Raw genomic sequence first — 20,394 nt, forward strand, 5'->3', positions numbered from 1 at the left:
GAAGTAGAGGCGGCAGACGCTGTGGTACTTCTCCTGACCAGCCGTGTCCCAGATCTCAAACTTCAGACACGCGGCCCCCAGGTCCACCACCTTGGTGAAGAACGCACCTGAAACACAGGCCCAGAGCGACCCTCGCCTGCAGAACGAGGCCTTGTCCACAGCTCAGCCGGGGCTCAGCTCACCAGTGGGAGACAGACAGCCCATGCTCCCTGGCAACCTCTGTGGGCGAGGCTCAGCAAACACCTCTTCTGGAAGGTGGCAGCTTCCAGACGAAGCAGAGTTACAAGGAACTTGCTCGTAGAGTCCACAGAGGCTTTGTGTGGGAAGATGGACTCTAGGGTCCTACTCAAATCCTCTGGACCATGTGTGGCAGGGAAGGGTCTCTGGCAACCAGGGCTCCGCACGTCCCCGTGGGTGTCCAGCAATGCAACTGACGGTCACCCATCTCCTCCCCTGAATCCTTCCTGGCCTCCTGCTAACCTCCCAGCCTCATCCACACCTCTGCCTCCCGACCTCCCATCGCCACTGACAACTCTGCTTAGAATCCTTTCTTCCCCACCTCCCGACAAGCCCCCTGGGGTCTTTGAGTGTCGGCCCTCGAGGTGCCGCTGGGCCCCGCTTCCCCAGGAGGCAGTCTATGGCAGCCTATCCTGTGCTCTGCGCACACTCACTGCAGGGAGACGTCTGTGCTCTTACCTGTCACCCCTGGGGGCAGTGAGCACCTGGACTTTTATGCATCCGTGTCTCTGCTTAATGATCACACACAATGAAAGAGCTACCCCAAACCTTCCATTTGACATCCTGGGCAACCCACCTTTCACGTGAAGATTGCTTTTCCCCTTCACAGAGCTTTCCCAAGTGACGTGACTTAGGGAGCTAATTAGTAACACCAAGACGTTTTGTCCCCAGAATGTAAATTGGTGCAGCCACTGTGGAAAACAGTGTGGAGGTTCCTCAAAAAAGTAAAAATAGAGCTACCATATGACCCAGCAATCCCACTCCTGGGCATGTATCCAGAAAAGAAAAAAGCTCTAATTAGAAAAGATATGTGCATCCCATGTTCATAGCAGCATTATTTACAATAGTCAGGGCCTGGAAGCAACCTAGATGTCCATCAACAGACGAATGGATAAAGAAGATGTGGTACATACACACAATGGAATATTACTCAGCCATAGAAAAGAATGGGATAATACCATCTGCAGCAACATGGACCTAGAGATGATCATACTAAGCGAAGCAAGTCAGACGGAGAAAGACCAACATTACATGACATCATAATGCAGAACCGAAACTACGACACAAATGAGCTCATCTAGGAAACAAGGACACACAGAGCAGCCTGTGGCTGCCAAGGGGAGGCGCAGGCACGACTGAGTCACTTTTCTGTACAGAAGAAATTAAGACAACACTGAGAATCAACCGTACTTCAATAAAATAAATGTTATTTTAAAAAAAGGTGTTCTGGCCCCGTAGCATATGGGGTGTGTCACATACAGAACTGAACCAGAGACTGCGGAGGAGCCCATGGGGTGCTCCAGGCAAAGCTGCTGCCCTGCCCAGACCCGGGCTGGGCTGGGGGCTGGTTGGGAGGTTCTGGCAGAGGTGGCTTCACGCTTGAAATGAAAACTTTCACTCCAAGGGTAGCATGTGCGTGTCCTTGGGTTGCCAGAACAAATAACCACAAGATGCGTGGCTTAAAACAGCAGAAATGTATTATTTCTCTTCTGGGGGTCAGGGGTTCAAAATCAAGGTATCGCCAGGGCTGGTTCCTTCCAGAAGTTCTGGGAGGGACTCTGTCCCACGCCCCCTCCCGGCTCCCGGTAGGGGCGGCAGTGATGGGTGGCCCTGGCTTGAAGGCGCTCCACTCTCTGCCGCTGTCTTCACAGGGCTGTCCCCTCTGCACCTCTGCATTCTCCTATTCCAGGGACACTGGTCATGGGTTTCAGGTGCACCCGAAACCCAGGAATAGCCTTAACTAGTTATGTCTGCAAACACTCTCTCCCCCAGTAAAGCCATAGGTACTGGGGATTAGGATGTGGATGTATCACCGTGGACACGATTCAATCCACTACAGATGGAGGGTAAGAGACACATCTGGGCTGAGATTCTAGCACAGAAAGGGGAAGATCACCACTCTCTCTCACGAGAACCTGGTCTGGGGCAACTCTTAAATGGAAGCTGCCGACGGGGCCTCTGCCTGCATGGCCTGCATTTTTCTGCTCATCCACAAGCCTGGAGTCATATACACTTGTTAGGTGCTATGGACTGAATGCCTGTGTCCTCCCAAAGTCAGTGGGTTGAAGCCCTAACCCTCAGCGTGATGGTATTTGGAGATGGAGCCTTTGCAGCGTGATGAGGCTTAGATGAGGTCCTGAGGGTGGTGGATTAGTTGCTCAGTCGTGTCCGACTCTTGCAACCCCTGGACTATGTAGCCCGCCAGGCTCCTCTGTCCATGGGATTCTCCAGGCAAGAATACTGGAGTGGGTTGCCATTTCCTTCTCCAAGGGATCTTCCTGACCCAGGGATTGAACCTGGGTCTCCTGCATTGCAGGCAGATTCTTTGTAACAACTGAGCTACAAGGGAAGTCGTGCGAGGGTGGGGCCCCAAAAACAGGGTTGGTGTCTCTGTAAGAATGCACCCCCATCTTGCTCTGTTTCTCTGTGCGTCTCTCTGTCTCTCTCCCTGTCTGTCTGTCTCTCTCTCTCTTCCATCCCTTGCAAACACAAAGAAGAGGCCGTGCAGATACACAGCCAGTTACCAGGATGGCAGCTACCCATAAGCCAAGAAAAGAGGGCTCCGAGTGAAACCTACTTTGCCAGCCCCTCATGTTTGGACTTCCAGCCTCCAGACCTGAGAATAAGTCTCTGTTGCTTAAGGCACCCAGTCTGTGCTGTTCTGCTGTGACAGCCCAGCAGACCACGACACCAGGTCAAACAAAGCTGCCGTCTGCAGATCAACAGCAGGATTGACAGCTCCCGGGTCCTAAGAGGCTACTGTGGGGCCTGAGAGAAAAGTGTAAGTGAAGTTGCTCAGTCGTGTCCCACTCTTTGCGACTCCGTGGACTGTAGCCCACCAGGCTCCTCCGTCCATAGGATTCTGCAGGCAAGAGTACTGGAGTGGGTTGCCATTTCCTTCTCCAGGGGATCTTCCCGACCCAGGGATCAAACCCGGGTCTCCCGCATTGTAGGCAGATGCTTTACCCTCTGAGCCACCAGGGAAGCCTGAGCAGGATGAAGTCACACTAGGACTGTTGATGTCACAAGGGTGATGGCCTCACACGGGCCTTGGAAAGAGGCCTACCCGCTGCAAGAAATTTGCTGATTTCCTTAAACCTTCGAAAGCCCAGCTTCCTTCCTTACCACGAGTCAACACTGCCCTCTTCCCAGCATGTTGTCAAACCCATGAGAAAAGAGAGGAGGTGCCTGTCTGACACCCGACATCCCTTCCCCGGCCTCCCTCTCCCCTGTCCCCGGCTCCTTGGCTCCTCGGCCGGGAGCAGCAGCCTTTTGCCCACATGCTTCGCCTGTTTGCTGTCAGGTCACACCACACTTCTGAGTTCAATTTTGGTTTCATCCTAAAAACCCTCACTGCCGGGTGACAGGTGGGCATAAAACTCAGCTTTGTTTCCTCTGTTTAGCTGTCTTAGCTTCTGATATTTTCCTTTCATACTCTGAAAATGACAAGTCATGTTTGAGTGTAAATCAAAGTATTTAATAAAATCCTAACAAATTTCCAAGGAGGGCAGGGTTTTCAGTTGGAGCAATGATGTGGTGCAAGAGGCTGCTGGCTGTTTACAGACCACAGCACCTAGTCTCCCGGGAGAGAGAGAGAGAGAGACAGGCCCCCAGGGGGCCCTCTGGGCTGGTAACTGATGCCAACTTCCACCCCCTGCCCTGCACTCTCTGGCTCCAGAAAAGACCCCACAATTACCTTGTTCAGAAAACTGCTGACCACATTTTCTACCTGTTCACAGGTAAAGAGGAAGAGTGATTAAGAGATAAACTTGCAAGATGTGCAAACAGACTCGGAGATTTTGCCTAGAATGCTATTGGCAACAAGCCGGGGTGTGGGGGCAGGATCAGACCAAGAGCCAGGAGCCGCTCACGTTCCTGGACTGTGCTGGGGGAGACGACAGGTTGGCGCGTTTTCATCGGCCGATAGTCTGAACCGGGCCACGTGGCACGCTGCTCTCCTTGGTGACCCGAAGCAGGGCCCCGACCCCCGCTGGCCCCCCGCAGATTCAACAAGGGGCCCCAGTGGCAGGGACCCCTGCGGACACTCCCGGCCCCCTCCCCAGCCTCTGGAAGCAGGTGTGGCTTCCGCTCGCTGAGCTGAATGGACCCCCTGCGGACACTGAATGACCGAAGAACTCCCTGGGGTTTTTCCTTCAACTTGCATATTGTGGCCCCCAATACGAAGGACTCTCGGCTAAACGTTAACACAAGGAAAGGTTTTGCTTTTTGACCTTTTAATTTAATTAAACAGCCGCTCCGGCTCACTCAAGCCCTCTCTGCAGCCTTCCCTTTTTTTGTAAAAGTCATGAACTGCCTCCGGGTTGAAGGGAACAGGACCTGGGTGACTCCTCAGGGACGCCTGGGCTCCAGCAACGTTTCCTTCAGCAGGGAGGGGGCAGAGGGGGGAGAAACCCCGCACCCTTGGCGACTCCCCTGCTTCACACAAGCCCCCGCTGGTCCAAACTGGTTCCACCGGCAAATCCGCACACAAGAGCTAGATGTCACCACCCCTCCAGAGACGTCCCTGAAGAACCCACCTGCCAGGGCAGGAGATATTAAAGAGATGGGTTTAATTCCAGGGTCGGGAAGATCCCCTGGAGGAGGAAATGGCAACCCACTCCAGTATTCTCGCCTGGAGAATCCCTTGCACAAAGGAGCCTGGTGGGCTACAGTTCGTAGGGTTGCAAAGAGTCAGACACAACTAAAGCAACTTCACACACACACACACACACACCCTCAGCCAGAGGGTTGTGGGCCACTGAGAATACACAGGTATGGGCAGGTATTCCCAGATAACCTTATTCACAAAAACAGGCAGAGCCCTGTGAGCTCACAGGTGGGATCTCAACCCTCTGGCTGGGCTGGGATATGGAGGGCTGTGTGCCTGGGTGTGAACCTGGATCCGGATTCAGGGGAAGGAGACAGCAAGGACCAGCGTAGAAGGCTTGTCCAGATCTAGGTCACACCCCGGCACATGACCCCTCACATCTCAGCTCAGCCTGGCCCCTTCTATGGTCTCTGCTCTGGACTCAAACCCACCTGGAGGCCAGACTTAGCACTTCGTTGTATTTTTTCTTTTAAGGCCCAGTCCAGTATCACAGGTGAGTGGGGTCAGCTTTCCTGCTGAAGGAGAAGAGGTTTCCCTGTGCACCCTCACAGGCCTGAATCCACAGTCCTCTCCCCATGGCTCCATTCCATGGCCAGCCCCTGGCCCTGCTCCGCCCTTCCCACCACTGACTCCAGGAGCCTGGCCCTGGCCAGTCCCTTTGGCCCTGCATGCTTCAGGGACTCAGGAACGACCGTCCTGAGAAGACTGAGGGCCCCCAAAGGCTGTTCATTGAATTTTTGTTTCTATGTCGGTGTGCCTGCTTGGCATTTAGAAAATCCTCCATACCTATTAGGGGCCTGGGACAGAGGCCACACCCAGCAGGTACTTACTAAGTGAGAGAGGGAGTGGACAGATGAGCGAATGAATGAATGGATGCAGAGAAATGGAAGGCTTATCCATCAGTATCAGTTCAGCCGCTCAGTCAGGTCCACTTTTTGCGACCCCATGGACTGCAGCACACCAGGCCTCCCTGTCCATCACCAACTCCCGGAGCTTGCTCAAACTCATGGCCATTGCTTGGGTGATGCCATCCAACTATCTCATCCTCTGTCATCCCCTTCTCCCACCTTCAATCTTTCCCAGCATCAGGGTCTTTGCAAATGAGTCAGTTCTTCGCATCAGGTGGCCAAAGTATTGGAGTTTCAGCTTCAGCATCAGTTCTTTCAATGAATATTCAGGACTGATTTCCTTTAGGATGGACTGGTTGGATCTCTTTGCAGTGCAAGGGACTCTGCATAACCGAGTCCAAATTTGAAACCAAAGCTTTCATTCCAAATTAGGTGTCTTTCCAGCATGTTGGGCTGCCTCCCAAGCAAACTGACACAAAATACAGGTTGGGTTTCCCTATTTTGGGTGGGAAATGGGGGGTTTCACCCCTAGACAGGATGTAAAGGAGGCTGATTGCCCACAGATGCTCCAAAGTCCTTCCCCTCTGAAGGCTGTGATCCATTAGCCTCTTTAACCAGCCCAGTGAGAGGGGCCTCCCTCCCTGATAACCTTTCCAACAGCACCCATCCCCCCTCCAACCCAAGCCAGGAGGGTAAACTGAGTCCGGGCAGAAAAGGAATAGCTTTAGTAGGAGGGCAACCATCCAGAGTGAGAGGCTGGCTTGTCTAGGGGGCCAGGTGCCAGAGCGTGGGGGCAGGTGCTTCTTCTGGGCTCCCCCTTCACCAACAAAATCTCTCACATACCCAACCCTTCAGTGCCAGACTCAGCCCTGGAATCTTCTAGCTGAGCTGAAGCCTGGTTGAGGTCTGGATTCCGTGTGCGTGCCTGCTGGCCCATGGAGGACCTTGTGCCCCCAGCACGCCTGAGGCTCCAGGAGGGCATGAGAATTCCCAGGTGGCTGGTTCCCAGTGCCCCATGCCTGGGTCAGCAGCTCTGGCCTCCCCACTAGGAGACTAAGGAAGCGGTGCCCTGTCCCATCACTTACATCCCACGGTCGGCAGGATACTCTTGAAGTCGTTCTTCACATACCGGAGAGCCAAGCTGGACTTGCCCACAGAGCCACTGCCCAGCAGAACCAGCTTGAAGATGCAGGGCTGGCCTGGGGCGGCTCCGGGACGAGGGACCCCATTCACCTGCGCCATGCCCTGCAGAGAGACAGCGATGCAAGGAGGCTGAATGATGCCAAATGATCTCAGCAAGCTCACCCCCGGGACACTGACCAAACACAGACAGCCCTGAACGGAATGGAGTTCTAAGTCAGAGGCGCCTGGCTTGCCAGTCCTGGGCCACTATGCACCCCATCTTGCCATCTGGAAATCGGGGTAACGATAGCTATGACATAGGTCTGTTGTGATGTGCTTGGAAAGCATGTGCCCAGGGCCCCGCAGGGCCAACGCATACGAACATCTTCAAGCCCTGCAGGGTAGCCGTTGGACGCCAGCCATCCGACCGGCTCGCTTCCTCCTCCTATCCCCTCTCACTGTTGAACAATCCGTAGCTATTCCAAAAAGGTTCTGAAAAGCCCGAGAGGCATGGCACTCTCTCAGTTGTGGTTCCTGGATTAAAGAAGTGAAGTCGCTCAAGCTGTGTCCGATTCTTTGCGACCCCATGGACTGTAGCCTAACAGGCTCCTCCATTCATGGGATTTTCCAGGCAAGAATACTGGAGTGGGTTGCCATTTCCTTCTCCAGGAGATCTTCCCAACCCAGGGATTGAACCCAGGTCTCCCGCGTTATAGGCAGATGCTTTACCATCTGAGCCATCAGGGAAGTCCTGGATTAAAACTGGCTGGTAAATAGGTTCCAGAAAACCTATTTACAAAAATGGTTAGTGTTTCAAGGATCTCAAAACATTTTAGTATTTCCCACTGTACTGAAAGCCTTAAAACATACAGTCATAACAAGCACCCTCTTCCAACAACACAAGAGATGACTCTACACATGGATATCACCAGACGGTCAACACCGAAATCAGATGGATTATATTCTTTGCAGTCAAAGATGGAGAAGCTCTATACAGTCAGCAAAAACAAGACTAGGAGCTGATTGTGGCTCAGATCATGAACTCCTTATTGCCAAATTCAGACTTAAATTGAAGAAAGTAGGGAAAACCATTAGAGCATTCAGATATGACCTAAATCAAATCCCTTATGATTATACAGTGGAAGTAACAAATAGATTCAAGGGATCAGATCTGATAGAGTGCCTGAAGAACTATGGATGGAAGTTTGTGACATTGTACAGGAAGCAGGGATCAAGACCATCCCCAAGAAAAAGAAATGCAAAAACACAAAATGATTGTCTGAGGAGGTCTTACAAACAGCTGAGAAAAGAAGAGAAGTGTAAGGCAAAGGAGAAAAGGAAATATATATACCCATTTGAATGCAGAGTTCCAAAGAATAGCATGGAGCCATAAGAAAGCCTTCCTCAGTCAGTGATCAATGCAAAGAAATAAGGAAAACTACAGAATGGGAAAGACTAGAGATCTCTTCAAGAAAATTAGAGATACCAAGGGAATATTTCATGCAAAGATGGGCACAATAAAGAACAGAAATGGTATGGACCTAACAGAAGCAGAAGATATTAAGAAGAGGTGGCAAGAATACACAGAAGAACTATCCCAAAAAATCTTCATGACACAGATAACCACCATGGTGTGGTCACTCACCTACAGCCAGACATCCTGGAATGTGAAGTCAACTGAGCCTTAGGAAGCATCACTACGAACAAAGCTAGTGGAAGTGATGGAATTCCAGTTGAGCTATTTAAAATCCTAAAAAATGATGCTGTGAAAGTGATGCACTCAATATGCCACCGAATTTGGAAAGCTCAGCAGTGGACACAGGACTGGAAAAGGTCCGTTTTCATTCCAATCTGAAAGAAGGGCAATGCCAAAGAATGTTCAAACTACCCCACAGTTAGTTGCACTCACCTCACACACTAGTGAAGTAATGCTCAAAATTCTCCAAGTCAGGCTTCAACAGTATGTGAACTGTGAACTTCCAGATGTTCAAGCTGGATTTAGAAAAGGCAGAGGAACCAGAGATCAAATTGCCATCATCTGTTGGATTATAGAAAAAGCAAAAGAGTTTCAGAAAAAACATCTACTTCTGCTTTATTGATTATGCCAAAGCCTTTGACTGTGTAGATCACAACAAACTGTGGGAAATTCTTAAAGAGATGGGAATACCAGACCACCTGACCTGCCTCTTGAGAAATCTGTATGCAGCTCAAAAAGCAACAGAACTGGACATGGAACAATAGACTGGTTCCAAATTGGGAAAAGTGTACGTCAAGGCTGTATATTGTCACCCTGCTTGTTTAACTTATATGCAGAGTACATCATGCAAAGTGCCAGGCTGGATGAAGCACAAGCTGAAATCAAGATTGCCGGGAAAAATATCAATAACCTCAGATACGCAGATGGCACCATCCTTATGGCAGAACGTGAAGAAAAACTAAAGAGCCTCTTGATGAAAGTGAAAGATGAGAGTGAAAAAGCTGGCTTAAAACTCAACATTCAAAACACAAAGATCATGGCATACAGTTCCATCACTTCATGGCAAATAGATGGGAAAACAATGGAAACAGTGACAAACTTTATTTTCTTGGGCTCCAAAATTACTGTGGATTGTGACTGCAGCCATGAAATCCAGAGACACTTGCTCCTTGGAAGAAAAGCTATGAAAAAGCTAGACAGCATATTTAAAAGTAGAGACATCACTTTGCCAACAAAGATCCGTATAGTCAAAGCTATGATTTTTCCAGTAGTCATGTATGGATGTGAGAGTTGGACTATAAAGAAAGCTGAGCGCCGAAGAATTGATGCCTTTGAACTGTGGTGTTAGAGAAGACTCTTGAGAGTCCCTTGGACTGTAAGGAGATCCAACCAGTCCATCCTAAAGGAAATCAGTCCTGAATATTCATTAGAAGGACTGATGCTAAAGTGGAAACTTCAATACTTTGCCCACCTGATGCGAACAGCCAGCTCACTGGAAAAAACCCTGGTGCTGGGAAAGATTGAAGGCAGGAGGAGAAGGGGATGAGAGAGGATGAGATGGTTGGACGGCATCACCAACTCAATGCGAACAGCTCAAACTCATCTCCATCGAGTTGGTGATGCTCACAGGCCCATCTGCTCCCTGGGGACAGGGACTCAGCAGAGCTGAGTGGTTCCCGGAGACCGCGTCTGGAACCCCATATTCCTCAGGACACTTAACGGTGTCAGTGGGTGACATCCCGCTGCAGCTTCTTCTGCAGCCCCCAGACTCACAGCTGCCTGGGGTTGGGGGATGGGTTCTACAAGGGCCAGCCCTCTCTCCAGAACCCACCACCCATGCAAGAACTCAAAGCTGTCCTGCTGCAGATTCCTGACCCACGGGTAGAAATGAAACTCAAAGGCAAAGTAAAATAGGGACTTCCCTGGTGGTCCAGGGGTTAACACTCTGAGCTACCGTGGCAGGGAACACGGGTTCAGTCCCTGGTTGGGGAACTAAGATCCCACATGCCGAGTGCCACAGCCAAAAAAATAAAAAGTTAAAACACTTTTTCAAAAAAAGACACAGTAAAATAAACAGTAAGGACAAACGGGAAGCCCCGGAAGCGGCTGGCCCTCCAGGGATAAAATGACGCCTGTAACTCCCCTCTGCAGGTCAAAGGGCAAACCAGAGTCCGGAAAGCAGCCTGAAGCCCCAGGAGAGATAACAAACACACACAGGCTCAAAGGTCAGGGGTTGCTAGAGCTGCTTATCTGTCAACCACATCGCCAAATAAGCTGGGGAATTTGCCTTACAGTGCAGCAGCTACATCTGCTCTCTGCTCACGCTGATGCAAATCCCTCTCCAGCCGCACCTTCCCGTCTGTTCTCACAGCTGCCACTCCTACATCACCCCGACCCTGGTACCTACCGCCCCATCCCATCCTGTGTCCAGTCCCCATAAATAGCAGCTCAAAAAAGAGACAACGCTCCCTGCCATCGCCCGGCATGCATCCCCCTGTTTCTCTTCTTGATTGAAATGCTCTCGGTGTCTAATTCTACCTTAATTCAGTTACTTTGATGGTAATTATTTATCTCTCTCGCTGGGCTTTAACTTCTCATGAAAGCCGAGGGTTCACTGAGACTGCTGCTGTTGTTCAGTTGCTAAGTCATGTCCAACTCTTTGTGACCCCATGGACTGCAGCACACCAGGCTTCCCTGTCCTCCACTATCTCCCAGAGTTTGCTCAAACTCATGTCCACTGAGTTGGTGATGCCATCTAACCACTGAGACTACAGTAGGTACTCAATAAAGATCTCATGAGTGAACGTGGGACTGGCTTAGCAGGAAGCCAGCATGTCAGACATCGTTTGTGTAGCGAGTCCTATGCCAGGTAGCTTGTCAAGCAGTGGGCTAGGGTCTCGGCAGAAAGAGAACCAGAGGAGGGGGCCTCCAGCAGGCCCTGAGACCAGCTTCCGCCAGGCAGCTCAGCCTGAGAGATCAAGGAAAGCAGAAAGTTACTGAAAGTTGGGTCACTGACTCGAGGGACATGAGTTTGAGTAGGCTCTGGGAATTGGTGATGGACAGGGAGGCCTGGCGTGTTACAGTCCATGGGGTTGCAAAGAGTCAGACACGACTGAGCGACTGAACTGAACTGAACTGCCTTTAGGATCACCCTACATTCAGATGAAGCTGCTAAAACAGCACGTAAAACCTTGACCAACTTGAACAGGTCTTGCCTCCTCAAACAGATTGGTTGACTAATCAAACCTGGAGTCACAGTGCAGAGACAGTGCTGTGCATGGAGAGGCAGAAGCCACGCCTCCAGGATGACTCCGGACCAAGAAGCTTCAGACTACGGAAAGCAAAGAAGGGAAGTGCTGGCATCAGAGCCCTTTACCATGTGAAAAGCTCTTTAATAAGGAAAACACAACTTCCAGCTGTGCAAGTCACTTATATAGACTGGTTTCAGTTCAGTTCAGTCACTTAGTCGTGTCCGACTCTTTGTGACCCCATGAGCCGCAGCATGCCAGGCCTCCCTGTCCATCACCAACTCCCGGAGTTTGCTCAAACTCATGTCCATCGAGTCGCTGATGCCATTCAACCATCTCATCCTCTGTCGTCCCCTTCTCCTCCTGCCATCAGTCTTTATCAGCATCAGGGTCTTTTCCAATGAGTCAGCTCTTCACATCAGGTGGCCAAAGTATTGGAGTTTCAGCTTCAACATCAGTCCTTTCAATGAACACTTAAATGGACTGATCTAAGATGAACTAGTTAGCTTCTGAGTTTAAAATTCCCCGAGCCCCTTAAATGTGGCCCCAACCCTGGACTGCAGAAAGGGGGCCTTGTCTCCTATCTCCTCTCTGGTCAACCTCGAATTAAAACTCTGTCTTTTCTCAAAAGCCAGTGCCATAGTGTTGGCTTCTCTGTGTGGGGCAGGGAGCCCTTGCCCTACAAGACAGCAGGGGAGGAGGACACCAAGGCTAAGGGACAGGCCATGTCCACCGAGGAGCAGGGGCAGCACGCTCAGGGCCCTGCACGGCTCAGCTGCACACAGGCTTCTGTTGAAGCCAAGCAAGAAACCTCCAGGGCCGGTGTTACCTCACCTTACGGAGAGATGAGAAGCTTTCCTAAGACAAAGATTTGGGATTCAAAGTCAGAGCAGGCTCAAGGGGGAGGGATGGACTGGGAGTTTGGGATTAGCAGATGCCAACTGGTATATATAGGATGGATAAACAACAAGGTCCTACCGTATAGCACAGGGAATTATATTCGCTATCCTGGGACAAACCATGATGGAAAGAGTATGAGAAAGAATCTATCTATCTATCTATATATCTATATAGATAGATAGATATACACACACACATATATAATTAAAGTACTCTACTATAAAGAAGAAATGAATGCAACATTGTAGATCAGCTTCAATAAAACAAAGTTGTTTTCAAAAGAAAAAAAATTTTTAAAGCCAGAGCAGGCTGCCTTCATGTCCACACCATATTCACCAGGCATGAGCATCATTTCAACCACTTACAGAGGCAGCAGGTCCTGTGTTCCGTCCACGTCTAGAACCGCTGGTGCAAGGAGCCTGCCAGGGAGCCGCCAGCCTGAGCTCACCACCCTAAAGACGGTCAGCTCAGTAGCAAGCCCTCGCTTATTAACCACCTGTTCTTTGGCTAAATGTGGGGAAACTGTAGCGCAGTGGTGACCAGTGGCTGGGGTGGGAGAAACGGAGAGATAAGGGTCAAAGGGTGCAAGCTTCAGCTGTAAGATTCGCGAATTTGGGCGGACCTCGAGTATAGCATAATGATTAGAGCTGATACTGATCACACACTTGAAAACTGCCGAGAGAGAGATCTTAAATGTTCCCACCTGGTACGTCTATGCAATGGAACACTACTCGGCCATTAAAAGAAACTAAAGAGGGTCATTTGTAGAGATAGGGATGGACCTAGCGCCTGTTATCTGAGAAGGAAATGGCAACCCACTCCAGTGTTCTTGCCTGCAGAATCCCAAGAACTGGGGAGCCTGGTGGGCTACTGTCTGTGGGGTCGCACAGAGTCAGACACGACTGAAGCGACTTAGCAGCAGCAGCACCTGTTACACAGAGTGAGTGAGGTAAGTCAAAAAGAGAAAAACAAATATATATTAACACATATATGTGAAGTCTAGAAAAATGGTACGGATGAAGCTATTTCCAAGGCAGGAATAGAGACCCCCCTGGAGAGAATAGACACATGGAAAGAGTGGGGGAAGGAGAGGAGAGGATGAACGGGGAGAGTAGCCCCGACATATTGACACAATGTGTGAGCCAGACAGCTAGCGGGAACCTGCTATCCAGCACAGGGAGCTCAGCTCTGTGATGACGAGAGGGCCAGGACGGGGGTGAGTGGGAGGGAGGCTCTACAGGGAGGGCATATACGCACACACATAGCTGAAACCAACATCAGAAATCAGTATCACATCGTGAAGCAATTATACTCCAGTTAAAATAAATAAAGAAGAAATTTTTTAAAAGACACAGTCATTATGTGAGGTGGTAGGGGTGTTGGCTCAGCTATGATGGTTATCATTTTGCAATATGCAAATATATCTGGTCAGCACATAACAAACCTTAAAGATAGACAATGTTATATGTCAACTGTGTCTCAATAAAGCTCAGAAAAAGCAACGCTTTTGAGAATGGACTCCCTAGCTCCTGTGACACCCGCACTAATGCCCTGCTTCTTGCTAAGTACCTAAGGCACCTGCTGAGAAGCAGGTATTCCACTGATCTGTGCTATAATTCTACATAAAGAGAACTTTCTAACACACTGACAACAGGGCATTCTCAAGTATTTAAAGACACCTCTTTGAGTTTTCTTTTCTATTTATGTGCACAAACTAATAAAACTCAAGTCAAGAAAATCTTTAGTCCAAAACGTGTGAATTAACCAAACTCGGTGGAGTATAAATAAATATACAGGTAACCCACCTCTTTATCTACAAATATTATTTTGCTATAAACATAAACACATAATTGTCAACATGAAAAAATCTCTTTACCCATAATCCCATTCCCTTTACACGAGGGACAAGATGTTGCCTACTTTCTTCTAGTTTGTTTCTCAGAATCTTACAATCGTTTTAACATTAAAAAAATAAAAAAGCTGTATCAAGAGTAGTTTTCCACATTGCTATATATGTTACAGATGCATTTGACATGTGTGTGTTTAATGACCACATAACATCCCTACAACGATTCCAGTTTGCTGAACTATTTCCGTTACCGGATGTTTACTTGGCTTTCTTCTTCTTTTTTTTTTTTTCCTGTAATAAATAAGACTGCAGTCAGCATTTTCCTGTATGATTTTTTTGTGTGATTACATGTCATATGCATTTGATAATCAAAGGTTGGAGCCCTTTGTTCAGGGAGAGAATCAAAAATGTGACTGCTGACTCGACCTCTGGAATTTCATGAAGATGGGGTGATGGACAGGGAAGCCTGGCGTGCTGCAGTCCGTGGGGTCGCAGAGAGTCGGACACGACTGAGAAACTGAACTGAACTGGGGTGACTGAAGTCTCTAAATGCAGAGACATCATTTTGATATTTGGCAAAACTAATACAATTATGTAAAGTTTAAAAATAAAATAAAATTAGAAAAAAAATCAAAAAAAAGTTAAATTAAATTAAATTAAATTAAAAAAAAAATAAATGCAGAGACATTTTCATGCTTGAGGCCAATAGGGACACCCTCTCGAACCTTGCAGTTTGGGGCTTTTCTTTCTTACAAGCTCACATCCCTCCACCGAGGGAGAAAGGAGAGGGTGGGAAATCCAAACCAGCCTTCCTGGGGAGGAGCCACCCCAGGGAGGGTCGGTCTGCAGTCTGCCCAAGGCCTACTCCCTGGCTGGCCCCGCCCAGCGCGCAAGGATTACAGCGCAGCTGTCTACCCTGAGGACAGTCGGTGTCCTGATCCGAAATCCGTTGGAAATGGATTCAAGATTTGAACTGAATTTTCCCGGAGGCCACTCTTTAAACCAGCTGCCCTGCTGGCCCACCTCCCAAGCAGAGACAAGGGTTCCATCCCTGGGTTGGCAAGATCCCCTGGAGAAGGAAAGAGCAACCCACTCCAGTATTCTTGCCTGGAGAATCCCATGGACAGAGGAGCTCGGCGGGCTACAGTCCATGGCGGTCGCAAGAGAATTAGACAGGATTCAGTGGCTAAACAACAACAAAGAGATTAAAGGAGATTCTTTCCACTGGAATCTCCTGCCGGAACCCTCACCCAGCAAACCACAGGGACGAGCAAGGACACCTCTGGCGCTCAGGAGTACACACTCCTGGCCCCTCAGTTTCCACTTCTGATTCCGTACACGGGGGCTCAGGCACAGACACAGAGACACAGAGGTGCAAACCCACATGACACACAGATATACACACATCCACACACATGCACCCAGACACTGATACACACGACAGACACACACACATGTGCACACAGACTCACACACACACACACACACACACACACACACTACAAACCACTCAGGAGTTTAAACCCTGACTCACGTGCTCCCCAGGCCCGGTCACTTCCAGCAAGCCTCACAGCCGGTCATCACTGGGTCCCCCAGGGCCCCGACCTGGGTCCCCCTTTCCCCCCACTTCTGGTCACGGGGAAAGCCTGCTCCCTCCACGGACAGGCTGGGCGTGGCTGTTTGCCGGGCCGGGCAGAGGAGGGCAGAGGCTCGGCTCCGACAGAAAACAGGTGAGAGGCAGCCTCCCCAAGGTCAGGCCTCCTCCCTTCCAGAGAAGCTCCCGGGGCAAGGTGCGCCGTGGTCACGTGATCACCTGGGGCAGGGGGCCTGGCCCTTAGCGTGGGGGCTGCGGGAGCCTCTGAGCACCTGCTGGAGCACCTGCCCCTGCCGGAAGTCCCGCTCCTCCCCGGCCGCCGGCTCCCGCCTAGTTTCTCAGCTTTGTTGTGAGTCTCATTTTTGCGCTGCAGATTTATTTCCCTCCGCGCCTTCCTCAAGCTGTGGGGCTCTTTGTTGTGCATGAAACTAGTAGCCCAGAAGAGCAGGAAGTATTTGGGTCAGAAGAATTCACGGCTGCCACCAACAGCCAGGAGCCAGCGCCAGGGGAGGGGGTGGGGGTGGGGCTCTGTGTCTTTCCAGGCCCGCGGGGAGCAAGTTCCTGGACGGGACTGAAGTCGTGGAGAATCCCTGCTTCCGTTTCCCAGCAGAGGAAGCCTCACGAATGATCAACATAAAATAAAACTGCGTATAGAATTCTGTGACCTATGGCCCCAGAGCCCCCAGTGACTGGCTCAGGAGCAGAGGGAACAGCCCCAAATCCATGGTGCTCCCACTGCAGCCTGGAGTGGGGCCAACACAGCACCTCTGGGTGGACGGGGGCTCAGGGCCTGTGTGTCCGTCTGTCTCTGTGTAACAAGCAACTCTCAACTCGGAGGCTTACAGAACACATTTATAGCCTCACAGATTCCAAGGGTCAGGAGCAGAGCCTGGGCGCCTCCGGGGTCCTCTGCCCAGGGTCTCACAGGCTGCGGTTAAGATGCCGGCCAGGTTCTGTCCTTTCTGAAACTCAAGGTCCCCCCATGCTCATGTAGTCTTGGTGGAATCCAGTCTTTCCCAGTGCAGAACTGGGGTCCCCTTTTGCTACTAGCTCCCTGTCAGGGCCAGTCTCACCTCTCAGAAGTCCCCACAGAAGGCTCCTGGCCAGAACCCCCAGGCCCTCTCACACATGACTGCTTTCTCAAGGCCATCAGGACCTCTCTCTGACTTCCAGACGCCCGTCCCATCTCATCTGATCAGGCCAGGCCCACCAGGCACAATCTCCCTTTCCTTAACTCGGAGTCAGTTGATGAGGGCCCTAGTTCCATCGGTGAAAATGCCTTCACCTTGCCATGTAGTGCAACCTGATCTCAAGGGTGCCATCATTGCGGCCAGGCCCTGGGCACCCTCAAGAGGAGGGGGTATCTGGGGTGTGGACACCTGGGGTGGGAATCTCAGGAACCACCTAGAGTCCTGGCTGTCTCAGGACTTGAGCCAAAGCACACGGGGGTGGGGCACCCCTACCCCCCAGGTGATGCTGAGTGACCACTGGTGTGTGTCGGAGAACCACCCCCGGGGCCTGGACTCAGGCCAGCCCCAAACAACTGACCTGTTCTCACCTCAAAAGGCCATGAGAGGCCAAGACTCACATGCTCAGGAGGGCCTGGGGGCTCATCGCTTCTGTGGTCTTGGGGTCACCCTGCATGGCTGTCATCTCGGTGGGTCTTTTCCCTGAAATCTGTAGGTTCCTCACACATAGACCTCGGCAAGTCACTCCCCCTCTTGACGGTCGATTCCTCATCTCTAAGGTGAGGCGTTGGATCAGACGGCTCCAGATCTCCCTTCACCTCTGGCCTCTGTGACTTGATCTCAGCCCCCAGAAGCCACACTTAAACCACGGGAGGCCTTCCGGTGAGGGTGTGGGGAGTCAGGCCTGGGCACAAGTAAAGTCCTTGGTGGGCAGGTGGAGACTTAGAACACAGACCTTCTGACCGCTAACCTCGCTGAGACCTGTAGGCCAGTCATCACTGCTTGTGGTGGAAATTAGTCAAAACTTGTACATAAGCAATTGTACGCATGTGTTTTCAGTTGCTTGTCGTGTCTGACTCTATGCGACCCCATGGACTATAGCCCTCCAGGCCCCTCTGTCCATGGGATTCTCCAGGCAAGAATTCTGGAGTGGGTTGCCATGCCTGTCTCCAGGGGATCTTCCTGACCCAGGGATTGAACTCTCATCTCCTGCATTGAAGGTGGATTCTTATCCCACCTGAGAAGCCCAACAAATTTACTTATGTGACCATAATTAATGTTATTTTTTTTAATTAATGTTATTTTTATATGGCCATACAAACTTTTAACTTTCTCTCTTTGCATTTATCAACTTTCCTGTATGGACATTAACCAGGGAAAATTTTCTGCCACGCCGATTAATCAGGCCACAGATACAGGCATGCATGGGCACATTCCCCTTTCAAAAAATATGCAAAACTACAGGATTTTGGAGTTGAAGGGGCCCTGGGGACCATCTGGCCTAAGCACCCACTGGCTGAAGAACACACCATTAGCACTGCCCACTGATTTTCCAGTCTCTGCTCAAATATCCATGTGGATTCTAGATTTTAGGATTCGACATCCTGAGACGGTTCAAACATCAGCTTTTTGTAACTTTCTGCCTTCATGTCCTCCTGGGGTCACTTGGCAAATGCCTGACCCTCTTCTGAATAAACATTTCTGAGATTTTTGAAGTTTTCAGGGCTTGTAGCAAACACTGCCAACTGCCCGCCCCAGCCCCTGCTCCTTGCAAAAGGACCCTGGGGCCCAGATCATCCACACTGCTTTCTGGTAGACGTGCCTAGTGACCTGCTCTAGACATCTGCAGGGGAGACGAGGCTCCCATTCTTCCGTGGAGCCTCCTGGGAGGGCTCTAGGCAAGAATCAACCTCATAGTGTGATAGAGATCTGAGACACAGATCTTCCAGGCTGTTCTTACCTCCTAAGGACCTTGAGATAAGCAGGCATGACCTCCAGCCTCACCTTGAAACCTTCACCCTCGCTTATCTCAATGGAAAATTCCAACAGGGGTTTCTGAGCACTAAGTTAAATTCCTCAGCTCAACAATCAGTTCGGCGCGTGGCCGCCTGCCAGGCTGGGTAGAGCAGAGGGGAGAGGCGCAGATGAAGCAAAGTGCTGCCCCGGGGCGCCCGGGACTGCAGGACGGGAGGAGGGAGGCATCCAGAGAGAGGCCGCCCTGGCTCAGACCAGGTCCAAGACGGGCAGAGGGCGCAGGCAGAGGAGAGCCCCTCGCTTGACCAGAGTGAAGCGGAAAGGGTATCTGCAGGAGGAAATATGGACACATGGATGGACAGATGGATGAGAAACTTGCAGCCGAGAGAAGGAAGTGCTTTCTGAGCTCCAGGAGTACTGTGCGCACATCGTGAGGGCCTGGAACTGTGCCCTAGGGGGCGCTAGTGAGTGCAGGGCCTGCAGTGGGTGGCAGGGTGAGTGGGGAGAAGCCTTGTCCAATTCCACAGAGACTAGAAGACCACAAACCAACGAGGCTTCTTTTTACTGAGCACCTACTATTCACCAGGCCCTCTGCTAAGCCCTTAACTTGAAATCTTTGATTTCACCCCTATCCTCAGCAGCCCCAGCTTGTGGGTCACTCCCCAAGGGCCTTCTGCTGGCCTTCTTCCAGCCTGCTGTCACAGAGGAAGAGTCCATGGGGCCAAGGGACGCAACTACTTAAAACCTGTGTCACCCCCGACTTCCAGATCCTGAGAATTCCCCAGTAGCCCCAAGCCTACCTCCCTGCAGGCCTCTGAGCTGGCCGGTACCCCTACCCCCCAGCAAAGCGAACCAGTGTGTGCACCCAGGCCAGGAGGCAGTGTGGTTGGAGACGCAAGAAAGTGAAAGTGAAAGTTGCTGAGTCGTGTCCAACTCTCTTCGACCCCATGGACTATATGGTCCATAGAATTCTCCAGGCCAGAATACTGGAGTGGGTAGCCTTTCCCTTCTCCAAGGGATCTTCCCAATCCAGGGATCGAACCCAGGTCTCCCGCACTGTAGGCAGATTCTTTACCAGCTGAGTCACCAGGGAAGGCGGAGACACAAAAAGGCTTGATAAATGAAGATCTGTTTTCATCCACGGGGCATCTCTCCAGGCCAGCCTCATGGGGCCACCCACTGCAGGCCCTGCACTCACTGGCGCCCCCCAGGGCACAGTTCCAGGCCCTCACAATGTGCACACAGTATTCCTGGAGCTCAGAAAGCCCTTCCTTCTCTTGGCTGCAAGGTATGCGACTGGACACGAAGGAAATGGGTAAGGACCCCCCCCACCACCACCAAGCCAAATGAGCCAATATTATCTCTTCCACACTTTAATTTTCAGCCTGCCTTTATGCTTATTGTGTGTCTCTTGTAAACAGTATACAGAGTTGAGTGTTAACTTTTTCATCCTGTCTGCCTTCCAATTTAGTCTCTGGCCTATTTACCATTAATACAATTGTTGATACAGTTAGAATCTGCCCGCAATGTGGGAAACCTGGGTTTGATCCCTGGGTTAGGAAGATGCC

At 50.8% G+C, this 20,394-nt stretch overlaps 1 protein-coding gene across 1 annotated transcript in view; it reads right to left on the bottom strand.

Annotated features, from left to right (window-relative positions):
• RAB17 (RAB17, member RAS oncogene family) overlaps positions 1–16,361 on the bottom strand; it is a 22,406-nt gene extending 6,045 nt beyond the window's left edge. Inside the window, exons 1-3 of the mRNA XM_010862051.1 lie at positions 15,825–16,361; positions 6,780–6,939; positions 1–107 (exon numbers count right to left, since the gene is read on the bottom strand). The exon at positions 1–107 is cut by the window's left edge and continues 4 nt beyond it. Of these exons, the coding sequence (XP_010860353.1) occupies positions 1–107; positions 6,780–6,936 (264 nt within the window). The 5' untranslated portion in view covers positions 6,937–6,939; positions 15,825–16,361. The remainder of the gene's footprint in view (positions 108–6,779; positions 6,940–15,824) is intronic.
• Between the last annotated feature and the right edge of the window lie 4,033 nt (positions 16,362–20,394).

The sequence above is a fragment of the Bison bison genome, unplaced genomic scaffold (genome assembly GCF_000754665.1).
Source record: "Bison bison bison isolate TAMUID 2011002044 unplaced genomic scaffold, Bison_UMD1.0 scf7180017864475, whole genome shotgun sequence".
NCBI classification, from domain to species: Eukaryota; Metazoa; Chordata; class Mammalia; order Artiodactyla; family Bovidae; genus Bison; species Bison bison.